The sequence below is a fragment of the Doryrhamphus excisus genome, linkage group LG21 (genome assembly GCF_037039965.1).
Source record: "Doryrhamphus excisus strain RoL-2023G ecotype Guam linkage group LG21, RoL_Dexc_Guam_v1.1, whole genome shotgun sequence".
In the NCBI taxonomy this organism is placed as follows: domain Eukaryota; kingdom Metazoa; phylum Chordata; class Actinopteri; order Syngnathiformes; family Syngnathidae; genus Doryrhamphus; species Doryrhamphus excisus.
The window spans coordinates 5,588,921-5,605,314 of record NC_136377.1 but is presented as its reverse complement, the minus strand read 5'-3'; the positions used below and the strand labels follow the sequence as shown (position 1 = coordinate 5,605,314).

Here is a 16,394-nt window from a genome sequence, read left to right as displayed (position 1 = left end):
TTACCCAATATAGTAAACATTCATTCATTCATTCATTCTCTATTATCCTCATGAGGGTCAGGGGGGGTGCTGGAGCCGATCCCAGCTGTCTTCGGGCGAGAGGCGGGTATACCCTGGACTGGTCGGCAGCCAATCACAGGGCACATATAGACAAACAACCATTCACACTCACATTCATACCTATGGACAATTTGGAGTCACCAATTAACCTAGCATGTTTTTGGAATGTGGGAGGAAACCGGAGTACCCGGAGAAAACGCACGCATGCACGGGGAGAACATGCAAACTCCACACAGAGATGGCCGAGGGTGGGATTGAACTCGGGTCACCTAGCTGTGAGGTGTGTGCGCTAACCACTTGTCCGCCGTGCAGCCTATAGTAAACATATTAAGAGAAAATAAAACATAAATAAGACCGCTGCTTGTTTGTGTTGCTATAAATGTACTCCCTCAGGGAGCGGAATGAATGCCGGACAGGAAGTGACGTCAGCCACAACAGTAGCCTGTGTTTTTATTAAGGATCATTGCGGCTGTTGTGAGATCATTCAAACCTGCAATAAAAGCCTGTTGTTCTGATGATCACATCTGGTGCTTGTGTGTCTCACCGAACATTACAGTTACATTACTGACCAGTGTAGAATACTACCTAGCAACGTCTTGTGTCAAAATGATTGCTGTAAAAAAGTACATTAAAATAATAAAATGAATGGCGGCTTTAAATCTGAAATGTTTGCACAGTACTATACGTAGCTACATACTGTATGTATAAAAGGTTTGTGTATGTGACTTACATGACTACATTTTCATTAGCTGACACGTATTTATCATAGTGTGTGTAATGGTACGCAGTCTACAGTTAACGATACATTCTCGATACATGATCATTTTGATCGGCATTTTGTGATCACAAGCATTCGCAGAGGTAAAATATCTTCCACCCATTGGCCATCCGACTGCAACATCCTCTTCCATAAATTAGCTTCCTCCATGGTGGAGTCCATCCAAACCGCATCAATTCCATAACTCTTCCCTGCACACACAACCAAAGATATTTATTGTGTGAAAATATGTTACAAAGGCATTACATTGGCATTGGTACTGGATATATTGATTTAAAGTGGTATTACCATTAAAGGAATTACAGGAGGATTAAAGGTATTTAGACAAAGTGGCACAGTTGTATATACCATATATACTAATAATCCAGAATAATGAGAATGATCCGTAATAACACTGGGATGAAAATACTTTGTTGGAAGGAAAAAAACATTCATTCATTCATTCATTTTCTACGAGGGTCGCGGGGGTGCTGGAGCCTATCCCAGCTGTCTTTGGGCGAGAGGCGGGGTAGACCCCGGACTGGTCGCCAGCCAGTCACAGGGCACATATAGACAAACAACCATTCACACTCACATTCATACCTATGGACAATTTGGAGTCGCCAATTAACCTAGCATGTTTTTGGAATGTGGGAGGAAACCGGAGTACCCGGAGAAAACCCATGCATGCACGGGGAGAACATGCAAACCCCACACAGAGATGGCCGAGGGTGGAATTGAACCCTGCCTCTCGCTCAAAGTCAGCTGGGATAGGCTCCAGCATACCCTAATCAGGACAAGTGGCATAGAAAATGGATGGCTAGTAGAAATCAGCAAATGCAGTTGGTCAAATAAAATTTGTTGCAGTCCTTATGGTCCTTATTGCATGGTCATATCACCTCGTATTTCGGTACGTGACAAAAAATTAAAACAAAAAACAAAAAAAAAAACGCAAAAAACTATATTAGGAAAGCAGGAAGTGAACAAATGTACTGATTACTGATTATAAAAGTACCAGATGGAGGGGTAGGATTTGCTTCTTCCTACTCCTTTTGGACATGTGGAACTGTGAACTGATTATGTGATGCATTCAATTGTAATCTGTTGCATGTTCAAATGAAATTAAACCATTACCATTACCTTACCTCCAGGTGTGCACACACTACAGTTAAATCGCTGGACTTTAAACCTGGGGACCAACTACATATAACCTCTGCACATAGCAACCAGAGTTTTTCCTAATACTAAATTACATTTGGCTTAGGGATCAACTAGATTATTAGATTAGCATTCACATTGGCATTTTTGTCATCTGACCAGAGCTAAGCAGTCAAAACCTAATTATGACTAAGTAAGCACAAAAGTTTCTCGACTTACTACCATTACATAACGTCAATGAAATATTCCAAAACCAAAATGCCATCTGCTGTGTTTAGTATGTTGGATATTTTTATGTTCTACTCTAATTCATCTAACAGGCATGGGGACATTGAATAGCCAGCAAAAACCCACGTAAGCTAACCGCAATACGACAATGCAGTCTACATTTGTAACTTGAAATATTTAAAACAATCAGATCATTTGCATAGACAAAGAGAATAGGTATGGACGACAATTTTGCCAAATGCTCTGCGAACATTCTACGATAATGTAAAAAAAAAAACATAAAGCTTGAGCACACCAACCCTGAAACACCGACATCGCTGCGACAACCAGGGCTTGTTCCTATCGGCGCAGCATTGTCAAGGCACAAAAGAGTTTGCAGGAGACGACCCGAGAGCTGAAGCAATAACCAGGCCTTTACCATTGTTGAAGATACCGGCTTTTGTCGGCTAGCAAACCCCTTGGAGTTGCAGTTTGTACTTTTCAGCTGGCGCTAGTTTTTAACCATGCTAGTTTTAACCACGCACCTGTTCCAAGTCCAAGTCTGATCCCGCCAATGTAGTGGTGGTTCCACCTGTCGTGATCCCACACTGTAATCTCCACACAGGCCTCTCTAAGGTCCTCCGGTCGGAAACCGTCATACACCATCGTGTGGTTAAACATCGGGTTGGCTGTTCTCTTCACCACGCGGGTCTTTTGTCGGCTTTTTCCGTTCAGATCAGGAAGTACAGTGCTGTAAATGCAAATGAGGGACATCCTTGGTCAGAATGTTCAGTCCAACGACCCAAGCTACATTTTCAAGTACGGACTTGCTTTTGATAAATATAGAAGTATATAATATCTCACCATTTCACAAATGGATCCATTGTAGATCCTCTGTTTGAAGGAAGATTCTTACAATCTTTCACCCAAATCTGCACCTCACCGCTCTCCGTTTTCTTACCTGCTGATGCAAATCTCAATCGGTGAAGATAAGAACAAATCTGATGAGGAAGGATGAGTTAAAAGTTCTTACTGTGAGATGTTTGTGGCAGGAACCTCAAAGATACCGTCATCAGTCCTCGGCTGTCTGGCAAACTTAAAGGAGAAGGCGTTGAGTTCTGTCCTGACACCTGAACAATCAAGTTGTTGCGCTGTGTTCAAACCAATTGTATGATAATGCCTGGATTTACAGTATAGAAATCCAATTTACCCTGGCTTTTAATGCATATTCATTTATCCGAGTGTTGCTTAAGTCCCATCCTGACATATCCTGGTCCACTTCACCCAAGAAGGTGTTCCGACCAAAGGTGTTGTTGTGCCACACAGAGACGTAAAGACTCTGAGTTTTCAACACTTCCAACTTGGTTTTAAACTATTAAGCAAGAAATAGAAAAGTTATTATAAAAATGTGCTGATCAACTCGTCACAGAACAAAAATGTTATGCTAACCTTAAGGATTTCATTGAAGGTAGGGTTTAGAGTCCGTTTTTTAACATTGGTTTTCCTCTTTCCCAGTTTAGTTTTGTCAGGGAGTAGGTAACATTTTACATACCTGTAAAATACACCAAAACTACATTTGCAAACTTATTTTTATTTTGCAGGTGCCACTTCAAGTTTTAAACATATGCTTCAAAAACTCAGATAAACAAACACTGTATTTGTTAATTATTTTACCGTTTGGATAATCATGTATTACAACTTACGGATCAGCGCAGTGCCTCTTGGTGTCAGCCACAGCTAGATCCCTGCAGAGCACTACAAAGATTTGAAATTCTTGAAGCTTTTGAATGTAGTTCACGGCGTAGTGTATGCTTCCTTGGACTTCAACTGCACTAAAATCAAGAGCATATATGCTCCTGGTGCTGCCACTGGCCTGCTCAACCACAGCAACAATAAAAACAAACATTATTTTGAGGTCAACTTAAAACTTAAGGCAAAATTACAAGTGTCCGCATTTTGAACAATGAAATTAACTAAACTGCTTTTAAAACTAAAACAAGGTTGTTTATACAGTAAAGACACTGTTTGGGTTGGGTGAATCGAACATTAGCTGAGCATCGATGCCTCTCCAAATGTCTCTCCATCAGTTTGTGGGAGTATCTCCAGCCTGTGTGCTAGCAGTCCCTTGCATAGATGGTTGCTACCTCCTGAAGAAGGACAGCTACGTTCCTTTGGGATGACCTTGACTTTGCCGTCTCATTAACACACGGATGCAGTGTCATTAGATACTTGGAATTCAGTATTTCCTTTAGTTCTGCATCACCAGGGGACGGTGGGAGTTTCCCGATGTGCTCTCTCAAAGAAAGTCCGAAATAATTCACAGTAGGATTTTGGTATGACAGATAAAAATGGATGCAGTTGATAAAGCGTTTAGTGGACGTATTCCTCGTTAAGTTAGAAGATGACAATTTTTATAGTGGGCTGCACGGTGCTCGAGTGGTTAGAGCGCACATCTCACAGCTAGAAGACCAGCGTTCAATCCCACCCGCGGGGAGGTTGCATGTTCTCCCCGTGCATGCGTGGGTTTTCCCCGGTTTCCTCCCACATTCCAAAAACATGCTAGGTTAATTAGCAAATTGTCCATAGGTACGAATGTGAGTGTGAATGGTTGTTTGTCTATATGTGCCCTGTGATTGGCTGGTCACCAGTCCAGGGTGTACCCCGCCTCTCGCCCAGAGACAGCTGGGATAGGCTCCAGCACCCCCAGGAACCCACTTGAGGATAAGCAGTAGAAAATGAATGAATGAATGAATGTTTACGATAAATACATACATATGGTAAGGAGGACATCTCAGAGGCAAAACTTATATTTGAGGTGGAACTTCCTGTGTTTCTTCTACTGTCGAATGTGGTCTCAAAAAGGCTGTCACTATCTTCCTGAAAGGTACAGAACAGCAGAAGAGAAATAAGTCAAAGCGATATAAAATATGGCAATAATGTGTTTTCACAATAGATTATACAATTCTAATGGCGGTAATGTCAGGATTTGTTATCACAAGGGAGGGTCGACATCTCCGCAAATGTTTATGTTTGACGTTGAAGAGATAAAAAACACATTGGCATTTCAATTTGGAATCATTTACCTCATTCTGCTGAAGGACAGGAGATGACACGCTGGTTTGGACTCGCTTGGTTGGGATTTGATGTGGTTTGAGTGGCGAGGTTGACAGTGAAAAAGAAGGAACTGGAAAATACATAATGTAAAACTTAATATGTCTTTTCTGTATCTTTACGTTCGTATCATTGCTGAATAATTTTTGATCTGTGTGCTGTTTGTCCTGAAACTAATAATAATATAATTACCATCATTCATGCTTTGATTAATTTCTTCTCTTGGGTTGTCGATACTCGTCTCTTCCCCTAATATGAGTCATTTATACAAGATATTAATGTTTACAATACAATCTATATTTTCCACAGATATTCAAATTGTGTACAATCCCATATTTACAAACGCAAATATATACTTTTTTGGTATAGGTCGTCCAGACTCTTGGAGCATCTTGGAGATGGTTTCACATCAGAGAGGTTAATAAAATGAGATTCACCAGAACCTGCACAAACAATAAGCAATGTACATTCATGTGCCTACCCTTATGATCAACGGTATAACTGTCCAAATCACATAAATTGGACATTCTTACCGAATTCCATAATAAAAGTGTGTCCAAAATATTGTCATTTTAAAAAGACATGAATGGATCATGTTAGTATTATGAAAAATGTATGCGGAAATAATGAAAAAGCTCACAGGCTGAACTTTCCAGAGACGTGGACATGGTTGATGTTTGCTGGCTGCAGGTTTCACTTCTACTTTGAATAATCCACAATCTTGAGTGAATTGGATTGTCACCTTGGTCTTGGTCTTGGTCTCCCATTGCGATTATCTTAGACTGATGAGCAACTTCATCATCTTGAAAAGGTGGAACATGGGCTTTTTCACGAGGCCCAAGATAGTGTTGATAATCTTGAGGGATCGCAGACCTGGCAAGACATGGTGAATCTTCCGGTTTTCTCTTGTTTTCATTCAATGTGTAAGCCTCTTCGGTGACTGATTTTACAGGTTGTAAAGGGAGAACGTCATTAAGAACGGTAAGAACGGGGTCCTTCTGTAGTGTCTGATGACTTTTCTTCTGTTTCGGCATTGGTCTTTCAGGTTGCTCATCAGCGTCAACGTTAGTTTGCGGTTCAATGTCTATTGAAAATGTCCTCAAGGGAGAGCCTTGAATCCTGGATCTCTTAGGACTTGAGGATTCCCTTGGTAGGACTCTGGGGTGACACGTTTTAGAGCTTGGAGTTTGGAATTTGCAGGGACTAATGGGCAATTCTTCCCCTATGACTAAATCTTCTGTGATGCCAGATTGACTCCGTGAAGACTTGGTCACAGTTTTCTCGATCATTATTTCTGTTTGTGGTGAGAGACGTTCTTTGCTGCTCTCCATAGAATATATGTGAACATTCTGAGTGCTGTGTGGAACTTGTAATACTGTCAAGATGAGGTCTTCGTTTAATTGTTGTTCGATTGGTATTTTTCTCTCCCACGATGCTCCAACAGGGTTTTGAGTTCCTGAGCTCATTTTGTCTTTGAGCTTCTCTGTCGTAAATTGAGGTACTGTAATCTCGTCCATTTTGACAGTTTTAGCTACTTCTTTGACAGTAGAAACCGTTTCCATAATACATTGCAGTAGCTGTATTTGCGGATTGAAAGTATTTGCAGGTGTGTTTATTTCAGATATTTTCGAAACATCCTGTTGTCTTTCAGCGTCATTATTCCCAGTGAGCGTCCGTTTAGGCTTTGGTGAAACGCTGTTTGTCAATGGCTTGTTCTCCGCATCAGAACTGACAGAGCCTGGTTGAAGAGCTTTCTGTTCTGGCCGGTCTGCAACCTGAGAGTGATGAACCTCTTCCAAGACCAAATCGAAAGACTTCTCTTGTTCAGGTTCAGATGAAGGTGAGGAGTGTGATACGCTCGGGGAATCACCCTGTTCACCATTCTCAGTGATATCTGTAATGAAAACCAAAACCCACTTGATCAAGACGATGTGCCAGACGATGTTGTAGTGTAGATGCTTGGATTTTTCTGAAGTCTTTATCACTGATCTGTTAATTTACACTTGGTACATTTGTCCAAGCATCAAATTCGTCAACAGTCTTTGGGCGAGAGGCGGGGTACACCCTGGACTGGTCGCCAGCCAATCACAGGGCACATATAGACAAATAACCATTCATACCTACGGGCAATTTGGAGTCGCCAATTAACCTAGCATGTTTTTGGAATGTACCGGAGTACCCGGAGAAAACCCACACATGCACAGGGAGAACATACAGACTCCACACAGAGATGGCCGAGGGTGGAATCGACCCTGGTCCTCCTAGCTGTGAGGTCTGCGCGCTAACCACTCAACCGCCGTGCCGCCTGCTAAAATTTTAATATTTTTTTTATAGCTTCCACAGAAAACAATGACATACACTGCTTGGACAAAAAAAGGTTACACACTAATATTTCATTGGAGGGCCTTGAAGCTGTCCATAGACCTTGTCTATGGTCCTTTTGACTTGACACTTTTGACTGACAGCAGCCAGAGGAGTGAAACGTTTTCCCCCCGTTCCCAACGCTACTCAAACCCCTATGAGCTTCCCCTGTTTTCATTATTCATCATTTTTTTGGCCATGCAATGTATAGTAAAAATGCCTAGGTCTGGGATCTATGACTATATCAGTATCACAATGGTGCTTAATATGATTTATTTGCATTCATAACTAAGTATCAAGTAATGCTCTTACCGATAATAACCTTGTGTTGGTCGCAAACCTGCGTTTGACGTTCTATGCACTTGAGTTCAGCCTCCGCTGACTCAATGGCATTCTGTTCGAGTAAAGGTTTGCCAGCGCCTCTGTTATTGTTCTCAAGATTGCTCTCATTTTGAGTATCAGAAGGATCAGTCAGGTCAAAGTCCAGCATTCTGTACTCTCCAAGCTCCTTTCCATCTTGCATCATTTCCTTCTGAAAAAGTATGGGGCTGAACCTCACATTTTTCCCATCCATCCAGGTTTCAGTGTTGACATCTGTGATACCCGAATTCTGTAGTTCTATGTCACAGATTGTGGAGCTTGATGGAGACTTGAGGATGCCTCGAAGACCTGCAGAGCAGATGTGTGCATCTTCCTCTAAAAAATAGTCCTGAGAAGAAGAACTGAACGCTTTGTTTTCAAGTGCCTCCTGGTTTGCTGACGACTTGTCAGAGATAAATTGTAGGTGAGTGGTTTCAGAAATGTTGCTGTCAGTTGATGGTGGAAGCTCTGAAAGGAGCAGAAGCATCATAATGATATTTTCAGTATAACATATAAACAATCATGTTATTATTCACTCCATCAACGTCAAAGCTTAAAGACTGGACAGATCTGGTACTGGGTGGCATTCAAATAACAATATACAGTATGTGACACATACTCCCAACCTAAATTTTGACTCCCGTGTCAGGCTTTTCAAGTGCGGTCAAAACATGATAAGCACTAAATCACCTGCACATCATCATAACAAATAATGGCTTATTTCCTGTTTTTTTTATGTCTACTAAATTTAATAAGACAAGCGTTAAGGTGACTATAGGGGTGCTATTTCATGTCAAGAGGGCTCTCATCGTATTTCAAAGATTTTTTATGACACTATGAAAATAGTCTTACTATAATAATCTCACATTGCGGAAATCACTTATCACGGTATGGAGTATGGAACCAATTAACCGTGATAAATGAGGGATCACTGTATTCTGTACTTTGTGTACTCACAGAAATTATTTTGTATTTTGTGTACAGCACATCAATAATGACTTGTACTGCAATTACAGTTGACAAGAAAACCACAATACCCCCCCCCCCCCCACCCCACACACACACACACAAACGCACAGTATAGGTTACCCTGGAAACATTTTTCATATCAATTACTCAAAGATCATCTTTTGTCCGGTGTCTTTCAAGGAGAAAACGCAGGGTACTTATGTTTATTCATGATAAAAGCTGTGGGTTATTCATTCTATTTTCAAATATTTTTAAACAGTCGAGGCAAATTCATTCCCTTCCATTGTGCTCCTTGTTGACTCCTCTTGTAATTTCTGACAAAAAAGTAGCCTTGAACATTTTCAAGCAGCTAGTCATGCAGCTCAGATTAAGGATGTGGAATGTGTGTTTTTGTAACTCCCTGTATAATCAGGCATTTTACTACTCTGGAGAAAAATGATCTTGGATCACTGGCTCATTTGAGACAGATTTGGAAAAACACAGTATAAAAATGCATAGAAAAAGACTAATACATCCGCAACACAAAAACATAGACACAAAACATTCCCCTCAAGCAAAGCTCAAATAAACTGAAACATGATCGTTTTGGATTTGGAATAATTATGTTGGATGCTAAATAATGGATGGATTGGATTTATACAGTGCTTTTGTCGGCACCCAAAGCACACTTAACCATCATTATTCACTCCTGTTAAGTACCAACTGGCTGCCCCGAGGCCTGATGCAGACATGGCTGCTATTTAGCACTGAGTGTTTGAAACACATTAAACACAGAATAACTAAAAAAATAAATAAAAACTTACCATCATGTGATGTTCTGATTTCATCACCTACTTCCTGAAATTCACTGGTGTCTTCTTCAACGGTGTGAGGGGTGAGGAGTTCACAGTTAAATGGATTTTTCCTTTGCTTAAACCAAAAAAATAAATAAGTTAGTCATTTATTCTAGGATACATTGACAGTTCCTGTTTTCATTAGTGATGTACGAGCAGTCATTTTTAACATTATCCTATGTTAAAACCAAATTTGCACATTCTCCGTCTCCTCTTCAAAGGGCGGGGTTGTGCATGAATTGGAAGGTGCTTGTTGCTGCCGTCCTTCCATAGAGAGGAACAGCAAGCATTGTTTGTGAGTTTTTTTTTTGACACAGCAGAAAGAGAAATACATAAAAAGACATTTCTGACTTCACCGCACATGACTGGCTTTCATATGACATACCGCACATACCGAGGCTCCGTCCTTTGAGGGCAGTTGCAATGGCCGTTTTTCACATAGTAGTCGTTTCTCACACGAAAACCTAACAAAACAAGCCCAAGAAAATCCCCTCCGAAATGTCAAGACACAACAAAAAAGCAAGTTAAGACTGCATAAAAAATGACTTTCAGGATGTCTGCTAGTTCTGAAACGGTGGAAAAAAACATGACCACGTAACACCTGACCTTCTAAGGAGATTATTGTGGATTTCAAAGTATCTGTCATCATGTGCATGACTGCACTCGCCAGCAATTCATCTGCTTGACTTGCTAAACATGTGATACTGCTCATAACAGATAGCACAGATCATACAATACAATACTGAGGAGGGATTTTGAAGGCTGTTTATCAAATGATACAATTATACACACTTTGCAACAATGTGCTATTTTGTCATGTATTAACTATAATTCCTCACCTTGCATTGCCAGAGTACTTCTCTGGCGCCCAATGGACACCAGCAGGTCCACATGAGGGAAAGACCTCGTTGTTTTTATCATGGAAAGAACTGTCAGTCGCTGCAACAGATGTGAAATAATTGACAGCGTACTTCCTGGTGGGTATTGTCTCCTTATCGCAACATTACTGACATCTAGAAACCGATGTAGACTGTTTCTCTACGATACACTTTGTTTTATTAACAAGCAGAGAACACACGCAGTTAGCGTTGACACAGGAGCTGCTGTCGGCCACTCAGATTTATTAATATAGTTTAGAAAAATAGTGAAATAAAATGTTTTAGGTGTACGAAGCTGAAAGAAATGGCATGCTCATTTCACACCAGTGAGGAAAAGTCTATTTCTACTTACACGTATGAAGTGGTTTACTCGTATGCTTCATCGACGCCCTGATAATATCCGCGCCATGGATACGATCCTGATGGCGGTGCTGTTTGGTCTCGTAAAACCATTCTCCAGTCAAATACCTGAGCTGGTTCTTGTCACTCAGTGTTTTCTTTAAGATTCTGTACGCAAACACACACGCACATTACATAGCTATCAACCAATTACGCCTAGATTTAAACGTTTCGATGCAAGGCATGGATAAACCTACTTTACACGCTGCTCCTCAGCTTGCTTCAGCTCTGCATCTCTTCTCAACACAATCAGGATAGTCTCCCGTTCTTCTTCTGTTAGGAAACTCAGGTCGATCATGTTGATGGCATTCTTTCACTGGTGTGCTCTTTCGGAATAGAATTTTAATTCAATTAGGAATCCAAACACAAGGAGACATGCCAGCCGCTACACCAACATGCATGCAGGGGAAGGTGATGACCTTCTCCCTTAACAGTAAACAGAATATTGATACATTTTGAACTGAACAATGCAAATACTCAAGTGGTTGGCTAGAATATAAACAACAAACTTAGTCTCCTGTAGAGCAAACAGACACGGACAACAAGCAAAGCATCTCAAAGCATCTCTGAAACCAGTCAAACCTGACAAACACACCAGAATAATACAGACAATAGCAACCAATTCCTGATTATAGTGTTGAGAATACACACCTGCATGAATGATGGAATACAAACATAAGAACAATTAGTGTCAATGAAAACTCAGAAAGCATCATACCTTTTACTGTTGCTCCTTCCTGAATAAAAGCGAGTTCACAAAGGACTTCAGAGGAGCTGAGAGTAGGAGGAGCTTAAGGCACACTCATCAGAGAGCAACAATGCAACTTTCGGAACAAGCCGGCTCTGCTGAATTAAGATTGTCCGTATTGTCCAGAAAACAAGCATTTTCAAGCATCAAATAGCAAAATTAACTAAAAAAATAAATACAAGGTATTAATAAGATGCATTTAAAGACGCTGTGAATGATGATGTAGTATACTACACCGGTCAATAGGTGTCAGTAATGTAACATTCATTCAATCATTCATTCATTTTCTACCGCTTTTCCTCACGAGGGTTGCGGGGATGCTGGAGCCTATCCCAGCTGTCTTCAGGCAAGAGGCGGGGTACACCCTGGACTGGTCGCCAGCCAATCACAGGGCACATATAGACAAACAACCATTCACACTCACATTCATACCTATAGACAATTAACCTAGCATGTTTTTGGAATGTGGGAGGAAACCAGAGTACCCGGAGAAAACCCACGCATGCACGGGGAGAACATGCAAACTCCACACAGAGATGGCTGAGGGTGTAATTGAACCCTGGTCTCCTAGCTGTGAGGTCTGCGCGCTAGCCACTAGTACAAACGCCAAACTTGACCTCCAGAACAACAGGCTTTAATTATCTCACAATAATCCCTAATAAATAAACGCGAGCTACTGTGTCTGCAGTAACCCCATGCAAGCTGAAACTCAACTTTGAACCCGCAACTTCACTTCCTGTCCACCTGCTACTCAGCTCCCCAAGTGAACATATTTATTATTTAAGTCTTATTTATGCCTTTAATCGCTAATAATCTTATTATGTCTGCTATATTGGGTAATATGAGTGTAAATGTGATTATAGGGGTGTTATGTCATATCTAGAGGGCTCTCTTATTGTTAAAAAACATATTTTAAAGGTTGTCAACAGGTTTTTATGCTCTAACTAAGAAAATATTTAATTTCGAAATAATTCACAGGAATTAATTTAATCATTTGTGGCCCCCAGTTTTAAAGATGACACAAACAGTCGCTTTATCACGCAGTTGCTAAATGTTTCACTTATTTATTGTGTGAGTATTTGAAGTACATTTCAAACATATTAAGCATTTTGTATTTTGTTGAGCGCATCCTGTGGTGACATAAGATAAGGTTTGGGGCATCGACTCCAAAACGGGTTTCAGCTTTATCAGCTGAACGCAGACGCACTGAAGATGATATTTCACCTCCCAAACGTCACACAGCATCCAGCTATACGAACACATTATGTGACACGCCTCTTTCACTACGCCGCCGGGTTACATAGAGCGAGGAAAAGTCGAAAGAAACTTGTTTCAACTTATTTTCCTCATTGAAACGCATCAAATTGCTGTCTAGTTGTTTTTTTTTGCTGCAGAACTGAAGACCAAGTGAATTTGAGGTACGTTTATTACATTTTTATGACATTTAGTAATATGACTGCATAGTACAGATTAAATGTTGACCTTTTTTATTGTGATTGTTTTTCTTTATTAATTTGAAATGCAAGTTTCCTCACAGGTTTGACAGGAACTCTGCTCTTTGATGTGGTGGAGGAGAGGACAAGAAAGCCTGCTTCTACTGCAGAAACAAAAGCGGACTCAGAGATGAAGGCCCATTTAGGTACAAAGAGTCTCGGTTTTGTTGTGCAAATAAATATATTGCTTATATATTACCTTCAAAAACACTCGGCGTCTCAGCTTTGTGTTATTGCCGACATATTTTATTGGTATGTTATGTTTTGTTTTTTTTTAACAAATATTTCAACTTTCTTCTTGTAATATTATGACTCTATTCTCATATTCTGACTTTATCGTAGCGTAATAACTATCTAAGCATGATACCAGAAATAAGCATATCGTTTATATCGATATATAGAATGGATTTGATGCGAGATCTCATGTTTCAAGATGGCGGTGCCCGAGTGCAAGCTAGTTACGGCAGCTCTGTGTCTTCTGCGGCGTTTTTAGTATTTAATAATGCTTTATTTATTACTTCCTTGTAGTTTTTGTGCCATAGCAAGTGTGCAGCTATGGATGTTCATCTTATTACCATTGTTTACACTTGGGAGAAGCTGTTAGCTTTACATCAAATGATTGGATATCCCCGCGGAGATACGGAGGTGGGAGAGGCTGCATAGCGTGAGCGAACAGCGAAAAAGACGTATATAGACGGCATCATCCATGTTTATCGGCTGTCGTTATGGGGAACGGGAAATGGAGGAGCTAACAGCGTCAACAGAGCGACGACCATGAGTGTAGCATGATTGCACTGAAGATTAAACATTATATTTAACTTTTTCTATATATTTTTTTAAAGAAGCTAATATGTTTTTATTTCAGATTGTTTACATTTCAATAAACTTTGCCCATATATTTGATTCTGACAATCTAAATTCAGTTTATGGAAAGATATTGAGATATATATCGTATATTGATATTATACCTAAATATATGGGGATACAAGTTTTGGTCCATATCGCCCAGCCCTTATAAGAGCCACAATGTTCTTTCATGCTTAACATAAACAATGTTTTTTATACAGGAGAAATGCGACTGAACAGCGAGATGGCCCAGAAGAATGATAGTATGGAGAAGACCAAGCAAAGAGAAGAAAAACCAAAAAACGATGAAAGAAAAACCAAAACAGAGATTCTTAAAAGAGAGACGCCGCCCATTTGTCATGAAATGCGGGATACTGAACGTGTTCGGAAAACAACACAAGGCAGTACACAGGAAATTGAATTCCTTCGGACAAAAATATGGAGGCAATATTGTGATATTGAAAGACTAAAAGCTGAAAAAGATGACCAGAAGTTGTTGATAAGAACTCTGAGACTGCAAATGGAATATTTTGGTGAGAAAGTGAGGGTAACCGTAAAGACGGCCATAAACAAAAAAATGCTTCTTCAGAAAACATTGGCCGAAATTAACAAAAAGACACAAATACTGGGGAGGCAATATAATGGAATTAAAACCAAGCAACACATGTTAGAATCCCTTGTGACACACTTTAGGCAAACAACTGAGTTTTCGCAATCTTCTGTGTTGAAAAACAGGGGGAAAAAATTGAAAAAAATAATGCAATATGTTATAGTTAATGGAAAGCCTATAGAAGAAGAAATCTTGATGAAATACCGCAATAAGAAAATGACCACTAGAATGTACAGGCTGCTTCTTAAAGCAAAACAAGCTATAAAATGGACTCACATGAAGAGGACACAGAATGCGAAGAACTTCGCTAAAGAACGAAGAAAATTCAAAAGCATGAAATACCAACTACAAAAAAAATACCAGGACCTTGACCAAAAACGAGAAAGAATTATGAAAGAAAGGGATGAACTAGAAATCCTCAAGCTAAAAATACATAAACATCAAAATCAGCTTCAAGATAAGGGTTTGATGCACATGATCGCAGAACATCACCTACACCAGGACGTACATCTTAATATGATGACAAGAAGAACGTCAGATGAGAAGGTAAGTAAAAACACAATCATCATGTAAAATGTTTGGTGTGCACCAATGGTCTCCAACCTATCCCACAAACCTCTGGTGGATCAGTTATGCTGTATAGCAGGGGTCTCAAACATGCAACCCGCGGGCCAAATGTGGCCCGCAGGACACTAGTTTGAGGCCCCCGCCTTGATATGAAAGTTTAATGTTAGTGCGGCCCGTGCAAGTTTGATATGGATGCTGTATGGTATCATGTACCCAGAAAAAATTATTACGTTTGATTAATGTTCATGTTAAAGGTTAAATAACTGTTAATAGTTATCCTCCCTATCCGTGTGGAAGTGGTAAGTTTTTGGCTATTTAAGTTTAAAGGAAATAGCTTGAAGGCTACCGTTTAGGTCGCTAGCTCTCTAGTTTGCGAGTTAGCATGTGTCTCAGGACCCTGCAGTTGCGCAATATGTTGTAAATAAAAAGAGTATAAATGTGACTATATTTATTATTATTATATTTATTTATTACTGATTGATTGATTTTCTTTATTCTTGATTTGTTTATTTATTTTTCATCTTATTTTGTGCAGCAAAAAAAAATTAAGATATTTGAGAACAGTGGAATGTTTTATCAGAGCTTTTATTGTAGAAAATCGGAACCAAAGCACCGAAAAAGTTTTCTGTTTTTAATAAATGCGTTTTTTTTTTTTTTTGTTTGGAAAACCTGGTGTTGCCCAGCCTTGCCCAGACCCTAGCTCTAGTGGCCCCCAGGTAAATTGAGTTTGAGACCCCTGCTGTATAGCATGTGTGTATATGACAAAGGCAAGCGCAACATCAAATTAAAAGTAAAAAATGACTAAGGACTTACCACTCGTACAAGTCCCCAGTTTGCTTATGCTTTTGTATCCTTTCTTCCTTCTGGAAAGCACAGTGCACCAAGCCCTGATGAGCACATTGTGTATTAGTATATCATCATACGGTTACAAAATAAGTCAACAAGATGGCAAGGAAAGTTCCAAGTACCATAGCTTTGATAAGGAACGTTAAAAACAACAACATTGAATTCAAGAGGGAACTCATGCTAAAGTATAG

General features: G+C 40.0%; 3 protein-coding genes across 9 annotated transcripts in view; 1 reads left to right on the top strand and 2 right to left on the bottom strand.

Moving 5' to 3' along the window:
• Positions 1 to 480: 480 nt before the first annotated feature.
• LOC131138546 (uncharacterized) lies at positions 481 to 10,528 on the bottom strand. 4 transcript variants are annotated; one of them, XM_078787661.1, is made up of 15 exons: positions 10,211 to 10,528; positions 9,787 to 9,892; positions 7,967 to 8,482; positions 5,934 to 7,187; positions 5,650 to 5,736; positions 5,486 to 5,542; positions 5,266 to 5,366; positions 4,955 to 5,059; positions 3,886 to 4,055; positions 3,632 to 3,734; positions 3,393 to 3,554; positions 3,216 to 3,312; positions 3,047 to 3,146; positions 2,728 to 2,933; positions 481 to 1,029 (listed from the first exon to the last, which is right to left on the bottom strand). In XM_078787661.1, the coding sequence occupies exons 1-15, from the start codon at positions 10,526 to 10,528 to the stop codon at positions 881 to 883; spliced, it is 3,531 nt and encodes a 1,176-aa protein (XP_078643787.1). In that variant the 3' UTR covers positions 481 to 880. The 4 variants fall into 4 exon arrangements, with proteins under 4 accessions (XP_078643787.1, XP_078643788.1, XP_078643789.1 ...); XM_078787662.1 differs by having other exon boundaries at positions 3,047 to 3,143; XM_078787663.1 differs by lacking the exon at positions 5,486 to 5,542.
• Positions 10,529 to 10,604: 76 nt separating this feature from the next.
• On the bottom strand, positions 10,605 to 16,321 carry LOC144894558 (synaptotagmin-like protein 2). Of its 3 annotated transcripts, none has more exons than XM_078787667.1 (4): positions 16,171 to 16,321; positions 11,291 to 11,419; positions 11,047 to 11,201; positions 10,605 to 10,755 (listed from the first exon to the last, which is right to left on the bottom strand). In XM_078787667.1, exons 2-4 carry the CDS (start codon positions 11,389 to 11,391, stop codon positions 10,652 to 10,654), a joined length of 360 nt encoding a protein of 119 aa, XP_078643793.1. In that variant the 5' UTR covers positions 11,392 to 11,419; positions 16,171 to 16,321; the 3' UTR covers positions 10,605 to 10,651. The 3 variants fall into 3 exon arrangements, with proteins under 3 accessions (XP_078643793.1, XP_078643791.1, XP_078643792.1); XM_078787665.1 differs by lacking the exon at positions 16,171 to 16,321 and adding an exon at positions 11,812 to 12,061; XM_078787666.1 differs by lacking the exon at positions 16,171 to 16,321 and adding an exon at positions 11,745 to 11,811.
• Positions 13,118 to 16,394, top strand: part of LOC131138544 (uncharacterized) — a 29,937-nt gene continuing 26,660 nt past the window's right edge. The window contains exons 1-3 of one of the 2 annotated variants that reach the window (XM_058087532.2): positions 13,118 to 13,259; positions 13,379 to 13,480; positions 14,402 to 15,336. In XM_058087532.2, the coding sequence (XP_057943515.2) occupies positions 13,465 to 13,480; positions 14,402 to 15,336 (951 nt within the window). In that variant the 5' untranslated portion in view covers positions 13,118 to 13,259; positions 13,379 to 13,464. Of the gene's footprint in view, positions 13,260 to 13,367; positions 13,481 to 14,401; positions 15,337 to 16,394 lie in introns of both variants that reach the window. The other variant, XM_078787660.1, reaches the window with a different exon arrangement.

What these genes read in the sequence shown, in the direction of transcription:
- LOC144894558 (XM_078787667.1), bottom strand. Translation starts at nt 11,391, where the DNA reads ATGATCGACCTGAGTTTCCTAACAGAAGAAGAACGGGAGACTATCCTG. An exon ending in GCTGAGGAGCAGCGTGTAAA is followed by an intron (nt 11,202 to 11,290) that starts GTAGGTTTATCC and finishes GTTTGCGTACAG; the next exon opens with AATCTTAAAGAAAACACTGA. An exon ending in GAGTAAACCACTTCATACGT is followed by an intron (nt 10,756 to 11,046) that starts GTAAGTAGAAAT and finishes CATCTGTTGCAG; the next exon opens with CGACTGACAGTTCTTTCCAT.
- LOC131138546 (XM_078787661.1), bottom strand. Translation starts at nt 10,528, where the DNA reads ATGAGCAGTATCACATGTTTAGCAAGTCAAGCAGATGAATTGCTGGCG. An exon ending in CCTCAAAGGACGGAGCCTCG is followed by an intron (nt 9,893 to 10,210) that starts GTATGTGCGGTA and finishes TTTTGGTTTAAG; the next exon opens with CAAAGGAAAAATCCATTTAA. An exon ending in GGACGACCTATACCAAAAAA is followed by an intron (nt 5,543 to 5,649) that starts GTATATATTTGC and finishes GACTCATATTAG; the next exon opens with GGGAAGAGACGAGTATCGAC.